At 39.2% G+C, this 20,000-nt stretch overlaps 3 protein-coding genes across 3 annotated transcripts in view; 1 reads left to right on the forward strand and 2 right to left on the reverse strand.

Moving 5' to 3' along the window:
* LOC137982989 (collagen triple helix repeat-containing protein 1-like) overlaps positions 1-1,624 on the reverse strand; it is a 5,135-nt gene extending 3,511 nt beyond the window's left edge. Inside the window, exons 1-2 of the mRNA XM_068830150.1 lie at positions 1,488-1,624; positions 765-879 (exon numbers count right to left, since the gene is read on the reverse strand). Coding sequence (XP_068686251.1) covers positions 765-860 — 96 coding nt within the window. The 5' untranslated portion in view covers positions 861-879; positions 1,488-1,624. The remainder of the gene's footprint in view (positions 1-764; positions 880-1,487) is intronic.
* A 1,711-nt stretch (positions 1,625-3,335) lies between these two features.
* Positions 3,336-10,593, reverse strand: LOC137983144 (small ribosomal subunit protein eS19-like). The gene is made up of 6 exons (XM_068830323.1): positions 10,431-10,593; positions 9,955-10,055; positions 8,652-8,720; positions 6,297-6,411; positions 4,426-4,480; positions 3,336-3,409 (listed from the first exon to the last, which is right to left on the reverse strand). The coding sequence occupies exons 1-6, from the start codon at positions 10,505-10,507 to the stop codon at positions 3,374-3,376; spliced, it is 453 nt and encodes a 150-aa protein (XP_068686424.1). The 5' UTR covers positions 10,508-10,593; the 3' UTR covers positions 3,336-3,373.
* Positions 10,594-17,708: 7,115 nt separating this feature from the next.
* LOC137982233 (trace amine-associated receptor 6-like) overlaps positions 17,709-20,000 on the forward strand; it is a 2,707-nt gene continuing 415 nt past the window's right edge. Inside the window, exon 1 of the mRNA XM_068829305.1 lies at positions 17,709-20,000. This exon is cut by the window's right edge and continues 415 nt beyond it. Coding sequence (XP_068685406.1) covers positions 17,909-18,892 — 984 coding nt within the window. The 5' untranslated portion in view covers positions 17,709-17,908 and the 3' untranslated portion in view covers positions 18,893-20,000.

Below are 20,000 nucleotides of genomic sequence, written 5' to 3' on the forward strand. Positions count from 1 at the left end.
ATTCCTCTGCTAGTGTACGTATGCAGGGGTGGATCTAGGATAAATAATGAGCGGTTTCCAAAACAAGGAAAAAAGTTTCTAGAGGGTCCGCGGGCATGCATCCCTGGAAATTTGTTTGCATGTGAACTATCCAAAGTCCCCTTTCCTGTGTTTCTGACCGATTTCCGTAAAACGGTGGAAACTCGTATGGACCCGCCCCTACTTATGGTATCCAATTGAGAACAGCTCTATAGACAGACTGAAAACAGTGAAGTAGTTGACATGGTTAAGATAATGCCTTAGTGAGAAACTGAAGTACTGTATTAACAACACCACTTAATTAAAAGGCCCACCTTCAATCGACAGGCTTTTTGACCCTTTGCTTTTGTTTTGACAAGTTTGCATTGCTTATGGTAGCGATCTGGTTGGATGAATTTCAGCTTTGGCGGCAGTTTCAAATATGAAAATTGTTCCACGGCACACAATACCTGTAGGGTGAACGTGGCCTTTTTAAGGAGCATTTGACGGTCGAAAAATTACAAACAAAACAAACTAGGTTTTAGAATCCCAACCGACTGGTGGCAGACCAGAACAACCTGGAAAAACTTTAACTTTTGGTCTGGTTGATAGAGGGGATATCTTGAAAGAAATGGATGCATAATTCTTGCATCAACTGGTGCAAAAGAATGAAATTTGTGCCGCACTTGACTTTAGCTCATTGTTTAGCCGTGCAGGTGGGTACTGTAAACGGGAAATAGTGTTTGAACGCGAAGATATTATATTACCCTTTGGCAATCTCTATTAGTCCAAGTCCTAAAGAGCTGTCCACAAACGGCTAATATCAAAATGCTTTGAAGAGCCAAGGTAATCAAGAGATTCATGCTTTATGCTGTCTTTCACCTAAAGAAAACAGAAACAGCAGATGCATCAATCATTTAATCCCACCAAAATTGATAATTGGTGAGTTCTGCCATCTCTGACGAGTCACAAAATGAAGATACCGTGACAACCAACCTCAATGGCTTCCTAGTCACGGTGTCGAAGAAGAAAGAAAGAAAAGAAAAATGAACAAAAAAAGAAAAGCAATAGCCTTTGTTAGAGTCTACCTCGTGTCTGTCTGAAAAGAGAAATGTCTTTTTTTCAAAGGACTTTCTTACGGTGGCCAGTTTCGGGCCACCGTACTTCTCAAGTGATTCGTGCCTGTGGGATGACAAAACGTGGCATCCACGACTCGCGTGGTTAACTGTTGAACACTTTGACGATTATGCCATTTTACCAACAACCACGGCGTCATCATCTTTGAACATGGAATAACAATTATAAGACAAAGAAAAGTTATACAAACTTCTCTGGAAAGTAAAAATCAACTACATTTCCTACCAGTGTGAAAAGGTTACAGTCGTGAATAAATAGACTGTGCGATTGTCTGAGAACTGTGAAAGAAAACATTCAAGCAAATAATATCGTTTGTTGAAAAGAGGAAGAAGGAACGATTAAAGTAGTCTCACCTTAAACGTTAATGCCTGAATTGTGCAATATTTCTTCTCGCTCGAGTTACGCCGAAGAAAATAACCTCTTGGCAGTTGGCTTTAAGTATGCAATCGGATATGTGATAAAAAGGCCGCGAGTGCCGCACGGACCCCTGCCCGAATTGCGGGATATTTCTAGTCTCGCGTGTCAGTCACGGGAGATAATATTCTTGAATATTTGTTATTAGACGTTTTGGTGTAGTATAACGGAGTGTTTCTGAGTTTTGCGACTTATTTAACGAGAAAGCAGACTCCGTGAAATAACACACCAAGACATCCAATGAACGTGAACGTGTTCTTACGTGATAGGCGTGTGAGAAAACGTGACCGGTTCTGCGACTGCAAATTTGTATTCCTTTCGTGCGTTTTTGTGAACAGGAGGTAGGAAATACGTATTAACACGAACTTCGTGAGTCCCTGCGTTTCTCGGTTCCTGTCGTGAAATGATTAAAACGTCAATACTTATTAATCCGCACTTAAACGACCTCGCGGGTTACTCAGTTTAACAGTGCTGTTGGTGGGTGCCTCTGGTAAAGGTACACCCCTTGGAACCTAGAATAGTTTTCTATTTTACAAGGGCCAGATCGCCGTGATCAAGCTTTATCTTGGTTTTTCAACATTTCAAGGTGGGCACCAACCATACCGTTCATAAGTGAGTCTACCAGCCGTTTCGTATAAAACAAGGGTGTCTCGAGTTCAAGCCACTAGCGCCGATATCGGTATAAATGTCAGTACTTATTTCTATAATAGGGGATTAAAAGGAGGGAATGGTGCCTTTGAAATGAGACCCCAAAGACCCACCTAGGATCTAACTTAAGTATTAAAATGAGCAGACCTCCATGCTTATGGTTGTCGAATGAAAGGTCCTGATGAGTTTTCAACTGATAGTCCTCTTGCTGGTCAATGGGAAGAGGCCATTACTGTGATCCCTAGTGGTATGTTAAATCGGGTAAAATTTGTTGTCAGTCTTAGCCATCTGGATGTAGTTCTTAGAGACCTACTGACATCAAATGAAATCCGAGGTACCTTCATCGGAAATTCTTATCTTTACTTGTATCCGATTAAAAAAATCAGTATTTCTTTGGGGGATTTTACTTAAGGGGTACAAGTAACAAACTCCATGCAAACTCTGTTGTCTCCGACTGGAAATCAAAAGATTCAGACAGTAACATAAATTCAGATTTTCCAATGAAACACTCATCAAGCCGAATTTGCCACAGTAGTTAACTAGGGCCGGTGACAACCATAAGTTTGCAATCCAAAATAACTATTGTGTACTTCGAATGCCAGTCCATGTACACAATTGATAATAAAGGCAAATACGACCCCCTCCTAAGAAATTATGTTGTCCCATGCTAGCTTACAGGCAGAGAGAATAAGAGCTTAAGGTGCGCACGTGTGTTTGGTGCACAAAAGGCGGTTTTTCACGCCAAGTTAGTGGACAAAAACAAGATCTCTCATTACCTCCTTTTGTTAATCCACCAGCAATTATTATTTTTGTATATTACATCATTGTTGTCTGTGTCTCTGGATATAGGTTTAAAATCATTTATGGGGAGGCGGGGAGAGCAGTTGGAACAAAAGTATACAAGAAGCAAAGGTTTAAGGGTAAAGGGGGTGTAGTTTTTTAATGAACCTTAGAAGTTGTTAACTCATTCACCCCTATAGCAGCCCCCATTGTAAGGCATTAGAAGTGTCACTCTCAGGTAATCTCAAATCGCAGATCCATGTCCAGAAACGAGTCTGCGTTTGCAAGCTAACCCTGGCTCTCAGGAGGGAAAGGTTTAACCTCGGACAGGATTTGTCAGAGAAACAATTCCTACTCAGTCAATGCAAACTGAAATATTTATTTTTGCTTAATTTTTTTAAGCTGTTGCAGCTTCCTCTGAGCTGGACACCACCTGTGGAGGAAAAAAGAAAACACAATGTGAAGGTAGGAATATTGGAGGTACATACATGCACGTGTACACCATTCGAAAGCACAGTTGCTTCCAGGAGTACTCCTTAAAGTGCCTCTCACTTAACACACTTTTTCACTTAATTTATTCCCCAAAATCGTCCCAAATACATCATGTTGTCTTTAGAACCTTTTGATTGAAATTTCGTTATTTTATTTGCTTTGAAAGAAGGGGAAAATGGTCATACTTTGATCAAAAACCAAGTAACGAAGGGGAATGGATATAATACCTGGTTGACTTCACAAACAGCTTTGCAGAGAGATAGTTCCATGAAAACAGCGACGCAAATTAATTTGTGACGTCAACCCGGTATCGAACCCATTCCCCTTCATTGCTCGGTTATTGTTCAAAGTATGACCACTTTTCCAGTCTTGGAAAAGTGAATAAAAACGTGAAACTTCAATCAGAAAGTTCTAAAAACAACAATGTATTTTGGACGATTTTGCAAAATAAATAAAGTGGAAAAGTATATTGAGGTGACAGGCACTTTAAAGGAAGCATCACTTGAGAGGAAAATTTACCATCCATCTTCTCAAAGGAAAAAGGATGAATTAATTTATTAGAAATTACTTTGCTTTTTCACTATTGTCTCAAATCCCATAATACATCTTATTGCTCCCTCAAAATTTTGCACAGTCCTTGTTTGCAATTTCTCCTGGGACATGATGAAGAAGAATAATTGTTTGGAATCAAAGAGAGTGGCAGGTATTATCATTTATGCCTATGCAACTTTGGGGGGGGAAGTAAGAAGTAACGTATATTATGGGATTTGAGAAAGTAAAGAATCAAAAATGCAGGAGAATAAATTAATATTTGCCATTTTCTTTGAGTCCAAACAATTTTTTCAAATATAATGACAACCAAAATTTCTTTTCTGGCAATGGTGCTTGCAAAAATCACAAAGTAAGACCCAGGTAAGGGCTGTTAAATCATCAATACATAAGCAGAGATCTCTTTACCTGATAGGCAATACGGTCCAAGTCCCTTCGTCCTTGAGTGGTGATAGATCGGCCTCTAAAATTCAAAGCACATCAGAAATTTTTCTTAGAAATATCTAATTGATTCTGAGGTGTCCAGTACAGTAATAGTAATTTGGCAGAATTAATTTTGGCCAAATATGTGGACTAGAAATAAATACTTGTTCCATAATTATATAGAAAAAACAAAGGCTATGTGGCTTGGCAAATGGGTTAACAATGGTTATTAACCACCAAATCTCAAGTAGGTCTACTGCCAAACTAGATTTATTCAGATCCATCTATCATGTGATTTGAAAGGTACTAGTAGGCCATTTCCGAGCTCACGTCTGCCTCCTCTTCAAAGCGAGTCTAAGTGCGACGTTTTTGTGATGATTATTAGTTCTACCTTACATAAGAATGAGAACTAATTTTCATAAGAAAAACTTTACATTTAGACTCAATTTGAAGAGCAGGCAGACATGAACCCAAAAGTGGCCTATGAACAAAACTTAATGTCATTAAGATACAACAAATTTCAACCGAATGTTGTTATTCAGAGGGCAAGAAATTCATCTTCATTCAACAGGGTCCCAATAATCAAAGCACTTGGGACTTCTCCCGTGATAAATTGATTTCCCAACACAGTCAGCCCAAATAAGGTTATTGATAAACAGACTTAGGTGGAAGAGCAAATGTGATGAAACAAGATAACATGGACTTAAGCAGGATTATACTTAAGGCAGACTCTATTAGTAGACATCCAATCAAAGATAAAATCTTTCTTTTTAGCTTTCTCTCTTAGACTTCTAAACTCTGAAAACAAAAAATTAGTTGAGCATAGCCGTCTATTGTTTTAGGAAAATTCGCAAAAGTTTGGTTCTGACTTGAGGTTCCAGTGTCCTTGCAATTGCAGATCTTAACTGGTAACCATGATACACATCTACCTTGTTGTAAATTACATGCTTTAGTAGTATCATTTCCATTGCCTTTTTTGACAAATTTAATGCAGTCTTGCTTCCTTCGACCAGACAGGCACTCGGGACCAGTTGAATTCAAAGCGTCAGGATAACTAAGATTAGGGGGAATAATCTTAAAGGCCTTCTCTTGAATAAATTCTACAGCAGAGGCTAGAAAGTCTAGTAAGTCAGACCACACTGGCCAGGCATATTCGAGGCTGATCTTATAAGAAAATGGTAGATCTGAAAAAGGTCATTGCGAAAACAGAATAATGTGTATTCACTGCTTGTCAAAGGACTTTACTTATCATATTTCCATCAAATGTTTTTGCTGTTTAACTTGATTCAATGAGAGCAATTAGAACAAGTCCACTTTAAACAATGGGGAACTGTTATTTAGAGTTTTCGACCCCCCCCCCCCCTCCTATAAAGGCCAGTTCAAAGTTCCAAAAAACGTGCATGCATCAGGATAAAAGCAAGGATATATTTGAAAAATAAAATCAAAAGATTTCTAATGCAAATTCTTGCCGCTATTTACCATACCAAAAATGACAATTATACACTAGTTTTTATCCTGCGCACTTCGTTTCTTTAAACTCCCAACCGGCTTATTCAGAAAATTATTCTGCTATTCATTGGTATAAGTATATATGCACAAGGAATCTCAAGAGGAATCTTTGCTTTTTGTGCTTACAGGGTAAAAAAGTGTAAATTATTCATTGAAAGAATGAGAACCCAGAATACACCAATGACAACCCCAATAGCACTTACTGTGGTTCTAACACAACCTCAACAAGTTTCAAGAAACCAAATTATCTGTCAAACTTGGATACAAAATTACATGTACTTTAAAGATCCAGCACGGCTCTAAATTATCGTGCCTTTTATACACTGTGAAAGATTAATCAAACCCACCCATTATTGTCTTTCTCAACCAAGTTCAGTTGTTCAAGGCCTTGCAATATTTTTCTGGCCACTGAAGCTGAGCTACGTGCAAAATGGCTTGGCTTTGATCCACGTCTTTTCCGCCCTATAAAAAATCAATGAAGCAGTTTTCAACCAAACAAGTTTCATTGCTATTATAAGTTACTTTGAGTCAAACATACCGAGGGTTTCATTAAGATTTCGCTCAAGAGGCCATCAGCATTTGGCAGCTGAGAATTTGTAATGCTTTTGGTATCATAGATGAAAACTGCCAGGAAAGTCATGGCAAAAGAATATGCACAGCTGGTCACTTTGCCTGGTGCCTGGCCCTTAATAAAACCCCTGATATACATATACAGGGAAAAATGTCAGTGGAAGAAATTTCTGACAATTTCTTCAACTTACACTTAACCATGAGAAGCATGGGTACATGAATTCCTGAGGTGAATTCTCAGACTGCTTTCTTTTTTTTTCAAACAACTTAATCAGTGCAAAGCACAAATTAATTTTGCGACAACTTGAGAAAAACTTATGCACGATTGTTTACAGTCAGCAGCTGGCACTGTAAATTTGACAGTCCCAGGATTCCATCTTTTGGCAGACACGAACTACCGTATTTATTAGACTCGGCAGTTCCTGCAGTTCATGCAGGACATTCTCAACAAAAGGTTGATATAATATTTTTTATTGCTTTTCACATTTCCCCAAGTCTAACAGGGTTTTCCACTTCCACAAATCAGACTGGTAAAGTCAGAGGAAATATGATAATACTCAGGAAGGATATTTTTGTGTTCTGTCACCTTCAGGCCATGATCTAAAGTTGACTAGAAAACATGAGATTTTGGATGGACAATTTCTGATAACTGAGAGTTATTTTCAACACTGAACAAGATGCAATAATGTGGATGTTTATTGACAACAATCTCCCTTTCTTTTTAAAATTCCTACCCTTGAATGGAATGAAGTACTGTAAAAGTCCATGTATAAGCTGCGCACCCAATTTAGGTGCTCAAATTTTGAAAAAAATAAAAATAAAAAATAGAGACAACCTTTGAAGTTCCAATGAAGTTCTATTAGTAAACAAACATGCATGGTTTCAAAACATTGACAGGGTGGTTGTTAAGAGCTTTCATATCAATTACATCTTCAGATAGCAAAATTCCACTTCTTAGACTTGAGGGGATCAGGCGTTTTTGGACTGAGTGTGTTACAGCAACCAAGTGCACCACAAACATAGTGTGCCACTCATCATCCAACGCGAAGGAAGTGCTTTGGGAGAATGAATCCCCAAAGAAGAAAGAAAAAAAAAGTCATGATCAATAGTAATAAGAGTTGTTTTTTTATCATTAACAGCACCAAAGGGTAAATTACTTAATACTATGAATGCAACTCTCAGAAATGCAGTTTACATTCTTGACATCGGAAGGAAAAAAAAAAAAGACTAAACCTATTGTGTGAATGAATGCAAACCGATCGATTATTCCGATTAGTAAGCAAATAAGGCAACATGACTTCTTGTTTGTTTTTTGCACTTTGATTAATTGCTCACGTTATAAAATGTAAGCGGCTGCACAGCTGAAATGTGCATCAGTTTTATCACCGTGTTCTCTTCACTAGCCGCCTGATAAAATCCCTAGAATTTGAAAGACAAATTTTTATGGCAGTTCGCGTTAAGTACTCCTGCACAAAATTGTGTTTATCAAAACATTTCTTCTCAAAATCAACGTCGCATGTAGATTTCATGAGCAGATTGGAGGCTTAAATGTCGACAAGCAAAGACAATAACAAACCAATTGCATGCTGGCTGCAAGTTTATCAAAACATTTCTTCTCTAAATCAGCTTTGAATGAAAGTACAGTGTATGCAGATTTCATGGGCAGATGCCTACAAGCAAAGACAATAATACACCACCGCCAAACGCATTTTTACCTAAAACTTTAGTCTTAAGAGTTACGTTTTGTAGCACAAGTGTCTTCATAAACAGGTTAATCGGGAAAGTTTTCGTTTACGCAGACACTTACAGTTTTTCAAACCGTCTCGGGAGACGAAAGTCTTGTCTCGAAAGAGGGTGGTAACTTACATTTGAGTGGTACTGTTATATCTTCAATTTCTTTCAAAAGACATAACCTAAGATAAACAATTAACCCAATGACCCCTGGGAGCGAGACTTAACCTGGGGGTTCCCCATTGACGAGTAAAATTGTCTGGTGTTAGACCGGCCGGTTTAGGCCGGTTTGGGTGTCAAAAGGGTTTTACTCTGTCTAATGCCAGAAAGTTTTACTTGTCAACGGGGGGCAACCTAGGGCATTTGAGGTGTCAATGAGCTAATTCAGTGATATATTTTACCTCCATAAACACGGGCAAGTAGCCCCACTCCCATACCACGACGAAGATAGACATGACGAAGGACTGAGGCTGAAAACAATCAACGAAAAAAGAACAAAGTAAAATGTACATCACTTATTGCTTTCAACAAAGATAAACATAAATTAAGTGATGAGGCAAATATGCATTCCTACACTGTTTAACACTGTCTTTAAAGTTGCATTACATTTTTTAAATAATTGTTTTTTTACCACAGGCAGGGTGAAATGAAATTCCAACCATCATCTTACTAGTTGAAGTCTCTGACAAGTTAGCCCCAAAATACATAAGGTTTTAGTTTGAATTAAACACAAACATGCATGGCATGCATCACATGCTCAAAAAATTGTTCAACTTTTGAAGATCAATCGAAAATAACCAACAACAACTAAAAACCTATTGTGTAGTAATATTTTATGCAAACACTGTTAACACAGACTACAAAGTAAACAAATTTGTCGCAGTATTCTGAATAACAAGAGCTCATAAATTACAAGGATATCATCCTAAAATCGAGAAGAAACCAAAAAATTAATCAATGCTATCAGACAGTTTGAAAACCAGGAATATTTTAATATGATATATGTTTACGTGATTTGACACGAGAAGGGACTTTTACGATCGGCTGATATAACGTTTTCCATTTTGAACAAACATTCAAGTTCAAATTCTGAACTTTTGAGAGCTCACTAGCATTTTCGTGCTTGCTCTAATCGAAGCATTTTTTATGCCATTACAATCCTTGCACATAATCTTCTGCATTGATCTTCTTAAAGATTTGGATTTTGGAAGTTTGTGGCAAGTTGCTCAGTCAAAACCCAGTTGTCACCATATTGGCTACAGCTAGGTAATAGCCCTGGGCTATTGTACAGCCTTTTTGTCTTGCCCTGAAAAGGGCTAAGTAACTTGTTTTAAGTAACGACCATTCAGTTTAAGTTCCGAAGTACCATTGTGTTCTCTTAAAACTTGTTCTATTAAAACCACGTTCTCTTAAAACTTGAAGTAACCATTGTTATGAACTGAAATATCTGTGCCACAAGTAACTGCATGATAAAATGAAATCAAGGGGACATGACTACCAAGTACTTGTAATCAACCATTTCACAGTTGTGTGCTCAGTTACCAGGCCTTTGAATAAAAGCAAAGCTGGAGTTCACCTTGCAAAACAACTCAGATTCAGAACAAAGTCAGCTTGTGTTTTCTGGTACAATAAATACACTAAAAACAACTTGCTGAACCCTAGACAAGAATCAACCATTGCAGTTTCATTGAAATTGACTCTGACCTGCCCTGATGTAATACCAGTCAGGATCATAGGGAGCTAGCTCCTTGCTTTTTGACGTCTTGACCAGGTCGACCCATTCTGGCACCTTCAGCTTTCCACCCCTTGAAAACAAAGCATTATTAAAGCTCAATGTCATTCTTTGGAAAATAACCCTCTGAACAATTTAATGAGCAAGCTTATGGTAGGTAGTCAAAAAAGAATTATAACCATTTTTATGACATCTTAGTCATTTTGCTAGAGACAAATGAGGGGGCTAGTTAAGCAAAAGTTCTGTAAATGACAACACAATTCTCTTTCCGATTGGTTCTGGACCACTAAGGTTTTGAAGGAGTTTGAAGTTTTTTTAAAGAATCAAAGTAAGGCCACTATGTAAAACCGATTTTCTAGCTTATCAAAAAATAAACAAGTGTTTGTTCAAGAAACCCAAGGATTGATGAAGGCAAGAAAACGTTAGCAAATGTATAAGCTTTACTCACTTTTTCAAATGGGCTGCCAAAGCCTTGATAAATTCGTGAGGACAAACGTCTTTGACTGACACGTAACCACCAGGCATCTAGTACAAATGATACAATGAGTAACTTGCTTATGACTTCAAGAAGAAAAATAGCATCATAACAATATAACCAGAGTATTTTTGTACGGAATACACGTGGTTCGCTGGGATCGATGCCGCCATTTTACCTTGTTGGAGGAGAAGAGAAAAAATGAGGGGTGACCCACAAACTAAATGAGGGGCAAAAAAACTCGCTCCAGTCTTCTTCATCTTGAACGAATGACACCTCCTCCCCAACCTCAAGCTGGAAACCGACATCTGAACTAATGCGCAGAATAATGCGCAGGCGAGTTTGCTTGTTATTTACATTGCTTGTTTGAGCAAGTTAACGTTTTGGCCGAGGCAGCTATTCACCTGATACCCACCCACCCACCCATACACTCACAAAAGACAGCCACAACACGAGGAACTTCACTCTTCATATCATATCACACATCTTCATTTACCCTCGGATTTTTGGAGTAGCTTGGTGTAGCTAATATCTCCGAGCATTTACCCTCCCAACCACGATACACCAGAGAAGACAGACACCACAACACCGGGAACTACATACCCTGCTCTTTGCGACAAGTGTGCGGGTTCTTTTACGTCCCACAGGATTATGAACATTGAAGGGTTGTGAGACGGGGCCTCCGGCTTATCGTCCTTATCCGAAAAGACTAGAGAGTCTAACCATTTGTAGATGTAATTACAAAGGCAGCACTTTCTCCTCAGTTATTTAAAGACCCTGAGTGTTGGTCCGGCCGGAGTTGAACTCACGACCTCCCGCGTGACAGCCCGGTGCTCAACCAACTGAACCACCGGTGCGCGGTTTTAAAAGTTTAAATAGTTTGTGGGTTCTTCAACGTTCCGCAGGAAACTTATGAACATGGAAGATGTTTGTGTAACGCGGCCTACGGTTTATAGTCCTTGTCCGAGAAGACTTGAGAGTCTAACCGTTTGTAGATGTCATTAAAGGTAGCACTTCCGCTCAGTTATTTAAAGAACCTGAGTGTTGGTTCGGCCGAAGTGTTTGATCCCGCGACCTCCCGCGCAGTAATCCCATTCTCAACCGACGCAAACCAAAAGTAAGCGTCCATGCGTCTGCGTAACTTGCTTGTGTCACTTGCTTGTGTCACCTGAATTAGACTAATGTTTTATCTGATCTGAGTTAAACTGATTTCATTTCCCTATGTTTAGTGTCCACAAATAGGGCGCACGCGCTAAAGGACTTGACACTTAAATAAAGTTAATTTAAATTTCATTATTAAGAACTTTTAAGAGGACTTAAGTGAGGTTTGAGTGAGGCTGCAGTACTTGGCTAAGTAGTCTGACTTCTGGCTTTATACAGAAGCCCTTCAAGCTAATCCTGCCAAGCCGACCACATGCTGGAAAGGTCAAACCACAACACCGGGAACTCTGTGCCCTACTCTTTTTGAATAGTGTGTGGGATCTTTAACGTCCCACAGACGTCCTTATCCGAGAAGACTTGAAAGTCTAGACGTAGTTACAAAGGCAGCACTTTCTCCTGAGTCAGTCTTTAATAAGCCTGAGTGTTGGTCCGGCCGGTGTTGAACTCACGACCTCCCGCGTGATTGCCAGGTGCCCAACCAACTGAGCCACCGGTGCGCGAGAGTCAACACAAACGCACAGTTCAGGTCACATGTATTTCTCTGTAAGACCGGATACAGTTCAATTGCTACTCTACTTAGTATTAAAAATTGATCAATCCATAATGTAGATACAGACAACTAAAACCTTCTTTTTTTAAAACAAAATTAACTTTCGGAGATCGTGGTGTTAACTATAAGGGTTGAAGACTGCACCAACCCAATAATGTGGAAAGTAATTCCGGATATTGTTTTATTTTTTTCCTTACGACACATTGTTTTACGGCCTAAGGATCAACAAACAATATATCCGACTACAACAGCAGTAACAACACAAGAGGGAAATTTTCATGCGAGGGGATTAAATGAAGCAAAATTTAAAAACCCTGTAATTATTGCGCTTAAAGTTGTGTCATTTGTCAGTCAGGTGACTGTGATGCATACATTCTGAACGGTTGCAAGCTTTGCTGCGGATATTTGGCACACATACCACGAGTGATATTCAATATTGCAATACATAATTGAAGGGCCGTTTGTAACTTTTATTTGTTCAGTTTCCTTAAATATATATTTATCTGAAGGTTGAACTAATCAATAAGAAATAACTTTTTCTGTGACACTGAGTTTCACGCTTACGCGATCATCAGTCTGTCTGATGTCTGCGTAAGCGTGAAACCCAGAGTCACAGAAAAAGGTATGTCTTATTGATTAGTTCAACCGCATCAGATATCCTTCGCTCTGCGAAACGCATCGATCACTCTACCGCAAGGATAGACTATACTCAAGATTTATATATTTATTTATCACCGGAAGTAGCAAATAAGGTATGCATATTAGAAGAACAAAAGCAGAGGAGGGTCCAGGATTTTTCTTAGGGAGGGAGTGCACCACTAAGGGATGGCGTAGCTGACTGGTGACTTTTTTTTCAGGATACAAGTTGTATTAGGAAGCCACAGGTCTCGCGGGGGGGGGGGGGGGGGAGTGGGGTGCGCACCCCCTCTACTCTCTCCCTAGTTCCGTCTCTGTAAAGCCAGGTGCTTAAATTTCTTATGATCAGCAGAAAGATGAAAGTATTTACCTAAGAAAAGTACAGATAACTTTATCCGGTGGATAAGTCACTAGTTTCAATCTCTGCAAAGAATTCAGTATTTTCCCCCGTAGCAGTGAATATGCACACTCTAAAGTCTAAACACACCCAATTGAAAGCCTGAGGTGTGTGAGAAAATCTTGGCCAACGTTTAACTTGAAGTAGTTTTACGCTCTGGATGGTGAATTATCCACTGAGTAAAGTTATCCGACCTTGGGCCTGGGGCCTGGAGAACAAGTTTAAAACGAGAGCAAAAGCTAACAGTGACCGAGGTAGATAATAGCAAACTTACAGTTGATAAAGCAAAGACTTTAAAAAATATCCTTTTAGTATACTAGTTCTTAAATGAAACTAAAACTGTGTGAAATGGAGACTGCTTTCGATCCAAGTTTAAGGAAGACCGCAAACTTTAGTACAGTTTCAGATTTGGCGTTTGACGCAAGGGATTAATATTTGCGCACTGCTGGAGCCGCTGATTTTTCCAGAACTACAGCGTTACTTCCTATCACCAGGGAAACAATCCTAAAATACTGTAATTTGATTGTTTTTGGGACTGGCGGAATTTTTGTGAGTAGCCTTTATAGACCAATACTCACTTCAGTCTATACTGGCACTTCTAATCTATACATTTATTTCAATACTCACTTTGTCGGGTCTGTATAGGACTGAGTGATCATGAGTGTAGGAGCGTAGGCCCGCAGTGTGTGCATAAATTAAGAAATTTAAGGAAAGGGTGTTTTGGAATGCCAACAAGTCATCATCAAAATCGACAATGCTTTTCTTCGCAAAAAATAATATCAGCATGAAATAACACTACCCGGATGAAGGTGATTAATAATGGATGAGTCTCGAAAAGCAAAAACATGTTTTTGGTCCAAGCCAGCGTGGTTTACGCCTACGCTGATGAAGTACGTAAACTAGACCCGTTGTATAACAGTTTTAATGCTTGAATGGCTAGATTCCGCCATCCCACGTGTATGATGATAACTTAGTATACGCATGGCAAAGCATGAACATTTTTTTCGGCATTACAAAACAGGAAAGATGAGGGTGGTTTAAAACAGTGGAAATTAAGATATAGAGAGCAAATCCACGAAATTCAATGCAGTACGAGTGAGCGAATAAAATTTGACAACTTTTCCCTGCCTTGCACAAAATACAGCGTCAATGTTATATAACCATTTGTCTGCGCGTATATCGAGCAGTGACGCACTTGAGGACAACCCCAGCTCTGCAAGTGGTCTCCAAATTGGAAAGCACTCCAGAAGCTTGAGCCCCCTCGCATTTTCGCTTTCCCGCGACTATTAGAACTCGATATACCTACGTTAAACTGTTAAATATTTTCCTTTTTCTAATTAATTTGATCATTTGAAATACGAGACAAGGTGTTGTTTTCTACATCAGTAATATTTGTAAGTGCCGGAAAAACCGCAGGCCAAAAAGGTTAAGGTAAATCACAATGGTTTTTAGAAAGTACTTCATTGATTAAAACCCATCTCTTTGTTCCAAGATGTTATCTTGTCGTACTAACAAAAGCTTGCGCTAATACTGAGATCTACGACGGCGACGCAGGTCTCCTCAAATTATACCCCTGCTCTATCGTAAGTCTTCCGCATTTATTCCATCTCGTTAATGTCGAACAATGTGGCCGAACTACCCAAAAGGTAAATAGGTTTTAAAGAGCATTGTACGCTCGCGTTGTTGGGTTGCGGGGATGGCATAGTAGTGAGAGCACTAGCCTCCCACAAATGTGGCCCTATTTCGAATCCCAGACTCGGCGTCATATGTGGCTTGAGTTCTTGGTTCTCTACTTTGCACTGCACCGAGAGGTTTTTCTCCGGGTACTCCGGTTTTCCCGTCTCCTCAAAAACCAACATTGGATTTGCGCTGATTTCAGTTCTCAGCGTCCTCAATTAGCGCTCCAGCGCTAGAACGACTAGACACTTAAATAAAGTTCCTTTCCCTGTCCTTTTTTAAAATCTCTAATCTGAACTATTTCAAAGTCCTCGAATCTCATTGGTTATCAACAGCCTTGATTTGAGCATAAATAGGACAGTTTATAATTGGACAGTTGTACGCCAAGCGCGCGCTAGTTGTACTGGAATCATTTATCTTTTACTAGAGCTATTAAAAAAAACTAAGAAAAGTTGAGCAGATTAAGCTGTAAAAATTTTATCACCGTCAACTTCTCGTATTTTCGGGAGTGGAATCGAAATAATGAATAATAAATCACGGCTTATAAAAGAAAAGGAATAACGAATATTTACCATATTTAACATTCGGAATAAAGAATTTTACGGTTTCCAAGAATAACAAATATAGGAAAATGAATATCAAAGAAAATTTCGATAATGAATAATGAACTGAACTCGGGAAAAATGGAAGGAGTAATGAATAAGTAAGATCTAATGATTCCGCTTCCACTTCCGAGTATTTTATGATAGTCACAATTAATTGATATTTCAGTAAGCCTATTGTGAAACTGCTCGCCCGATTACTTCCTGAATTGTCCTGCACTCAGTCCTATTACATTTGTTGATTTCACGTCGTCGTTATGCAGAACACCACACAAACACCGGAAGTGCAGCACGATCATTTTTCTGCTGTTAACCACGACGATATTTGTTGTTTCCGTTTGTAGTGTTGTCGTCAGTTGCCGTGGCACTGAGTCGTCGTTAATAGGGACTAGGGAGCTTACGAAACGAGGACGACGATGGCTACGAGGACTTCATTTAAAAATACGTGTTCGTTCGCGTTATTCGTATCACTACGAAACTATTTCATGTCATTTCGCGTTAAAAATGTGTAGTAACTATCGAGGAATTAAACTTGTATGAGTTGTGCTAACGTCCTCCGCAGAACCTTGAATTTGGTGATTTCACGTCGTCATTTAGGAGATGACGGCAAAGAAATGTACCAAAATGTAAAACGCACGTGCAGAGAATGCAGAGCCATTGTTTTTGCTCACTAAACCTATTGTTTAGTAGCGTCGTCGTTTCGTAAGCTCCCTACTTTAAGATCTTCGACGAAAACGTTACTTCAAAATATAACTTGGCTCTGTCTTAAGTCTTCGCGATTATTCAGTTTCATTCACGTCCTACAATGTGGGCGAAGCATCTTAAAAATAAATTGTTACGAGCGGTCCCGGGCGAGCGGTTTCAGAGTGAAAAGAGAGAACGAGGAAGGATTCTCTGTTGCACGCTTATGTTGTCGTCAAAACTTCACATTTAGTGATTTCACGTCGTCGTTATGCAGAGGACCGCAAACATACTTGCTAAAATCCGTGCTGCACGTGCAGCACGATTATTTATGCTCTTTAATTAACCAATAATATTATTGTTTTGTGGCGTTGTCGTAGTCGTAGCCGTCGTCGTTTCTTAAACTCCCTAATAACTTTAATACGACAATGCATCTCAGATGGATAATAATATCGTTGGCAGACAGCTCAGAGTGTCCCTTCCTATAGCTACTCTTCATCACTAGAGAATGACTTCATTCCCTACCTTAACCCTAAGGGGCCAGTTATTCAAAAGGGGGATAGCGCTATGCACTGGATAATCACTATCGATCGGATAAACTGAAACACCAGCAAAACCAATTGATTTATCCAGTGGATACTAGTAGAATGCTACAAATGCATAAAACAAAGTCACAATTAAGCTTCCAAGCTTAATTATCATTTCCTAATGTAAATTTGATAAACCTGTCAATTTGTTGGATTTTTTAACCATTCTTGGATTTTTGTCAAAAAAAAAAACTCTAATAAATACCTATGAACGTGATGCAATGGTCACCGGCGCGAAAGCAGGGTTTTTGAGGCTAGCGGTAAACGTGCATCAGAAGCCGATCTCTAATCTTTCTATATTACAACCGGAATTAATGCTAAACTGGTATTAGGTGAAACCATGTTATTTTTTTATACCATTAACTGAGACTTACTTCTAATTTTCAAATAATAGGTGTTTTTCCAGTGAAGCTGAAGTGTCTTGCTTTCAACAAATCAAATTGTATAAATTTCTCACTTTGTGTCAAAAATTGAAATTTCTCGAAGTTCTCGCTCACCTGGACTTGAAAAATTACAGGAAATTCACTTATTAAAAAGTGTAGGACGTGATAAAATGTGAAGTTGAACGCCCTTGATAATCGATCGCTTGGCTTCCGTCCTCTACTCCTTCCCACAGGTAGCTTAATTTACGTATTTGTATTCACATGTTGTATCCAGAATTATTTAAAATGGTACTCTGTGTCTGTAATGGTAATCATTTTCTTTGTTCCATGTTACACTGTTGCACAAGGCATTCAGCGGAAATTACTCACGCTGGCTTCCACTACGAAAAACAATATTCACTTATTTTAATTTAAAAAGAAGAAAATCTAACGAGACACATTATAAAGTTAGCAACAAGGCCTCAACAGTTCAAATGACAAGAAACTTCAACTTTACAACCGGAAATTGACTGATTTCAGTAATGCACCTGCATTGCTTGAACACAATATCGCCATTTGCAAGTTAAAAATTGTGTATATTTTACCTCAATGATCGAGAACAATTTATAGCAACCACAGCCATTGAACTGTTGAGTATCCGATACTGGCTTGATGACTTTTTATATCGTTTTTCTCCCAGATTATATTGTTGCATTTAAAACGGATTTCGAGATTTCGGACTAAACCTCGGATCTCTGATTGGCATGCAGAGAGGCTCAATGAATTTTCACTACAGTTATGGCTAGTTCATCGGAGTGTTCTGGCGAAATCTCTTTCTTCTCCGCATTGTTTCTAGGAATATTTAACGGAGTCTCCGGTTTCGCAGCTATAACTGGTAATCTCATGGTTTTGATAACGTTTTTTAGGAATCGTTGCCTCAGAAAGCCTTGTTACTATCTTATGGTATCTTTGGCCGCTGTGGATCTTTTGGTTGGACTTGTAGTGAATCCATTCTACATTGCATTAACGAACTTTATACCATGGCAATACAGAGAGAACCATCTACTTCAGCTGGAAAGCTTTCTTGATATGACAACCTCGATGACAATCATGCATACGTTGACTTGCATGAGCATAGAACGGTATATTGCAGTGATCTATTCGCTGAGATATCGCAGTGTTGTAACAGGTAAACGAAGCTTGACTGCAATTGCAGTTGTGTGGATCTTAGGGATTTCGCTTAATTCTTTGTTCTTCGTAACCAGCAACGACGACTTGCCAAAGATGTGGGTAACATGTGGAATTATCACCGGAATAGCGATGACGATCATTCTCGTCTGCTACGCAAAAATTTTCCTCGCAGCACGCGCACAGTCGCGACGAATTGCAGTCTCAGAGAGGAGCGCTTCGAATTCAAACTCACAAGGCAGAGAAAATTCAGATCCTGCTGCGGCAAAACGAGCTGCAAAGGAGGCTAAAAGGGCCAGGAAAGCAGCGTGGAGAGTCGGAGTCACTGTTGTGGCAGTGATGTTTCTGTCCATGCCAGTCTTCGTTGTCGGCATCATACAGATGGTAATAATGGGCGATCTATGTCGTTTCAGGTTTTATAATCAAGTCTGGATGTGGTCTACAACGCTGTCACTAATAAGCTCAGCATTAGATCCATGGATTTACGCAATAGGAATCAAAGAGTTTAGAGATTGTTTCAAGCAAACTATTTACAGCAAGTTCGTGTTGTTGTCGAATATGACCTCTTGCCGATGGCGAGTCGAGAGTCAGTGATAATTATTCTCGTGATTGAAATTGGCCAATTCTCAGTCCTAAATCTATGGATCTCAGCAAGCGATGAGAATTGGTCTGCGAGCAGTCTCCTTTGATCTTCCTGCAAAGTATCAGATAAAGAAATTTTCCACGAAATTTTCATAAAAGATTTAAGGCCGTTTGTATTGTAAATGAGAATAAAAAGAGTGGCTAAAGTGATTGAAATATGAAACGCCATCCCTCACAAATCTGAAGTTGGCATTTAGATCAGTTACGAAGTGAATTTGAAGGGAATCAGTGCATCCGGCCGAATCTTTTACTTGACAATGCCGCCTCGGTCCATTAATTGACATTGACATAAGTGTCACCTGATGCGGGAATCTTCGTGATAGCAAGAGAGGGCAGGAAATAAAACACCGTTTAGCAGTCGAAATATCCACTACTCAGCCTTTGAATCACGTATCGACGGACATTCAAACTTGTGAACCTGATGTCGACTGTGACTAGAACGCTATCGGGAAGCGGATATAAGGTTGGACATGTTATGACGATTGCATAACAAATAAGGATCACTGAGTAATCTAAAGAAATTTTCCACGAATTTTTCAAAAAGATTTAAGGCTGTTTACACGGTAAAAAAAATGGCCTTCACAGAATGTACCCTGTAGGGCTGAAATGGGATCAAGCTCTGAATGGATTAAGAGCAACGAGTAATGTTAGCCAAGTACATCTCATTCGTTTCATGAAGTCAATAATCTTGTTATAATGCTTCACCGTTTTTTATATTCAGAGGGGGCATTTATATAACTTGTTAACATGGCTTCGATAGCAGATAACAGACATCATGCCTCTAACTCTTGTTCGACTGACCTACCGATATTTGTCTTAGATTTTCGTTGAAGTTTGAAATTAGCCACAGTTCATGGAATTTTCCAGGAAACTCAAATTATAAAACAACTGACTTCGACGGGTTCATCCTAATGACAACCAATGAGAAACAAGAATGCCGGATCCACAAAGTGAACAAACCAATGATGAGGTTTAAAGCAGGGCCACCCAACGTCAATTTTTGGAAAATATCTGTTCGGAAGACAATTTGAGATCTAGAATTTTCGGGAACGTTTCTTTT

Source organism: Montipora foliosa, chromosome 13, assembly GCF_036669935.1.
Source record: "Montipora foliosa isolate CH-2021 chromosome 13, ASM3666993v2, whole genome shotgun sequence".
Taxonomy (NCBI): domain Eukaryota; kingdom Metazoa; phylum Cnidaria; class Anthozoa; order Scleractinia; family Acroporidae; genus Montipora; species Montipora foliosa.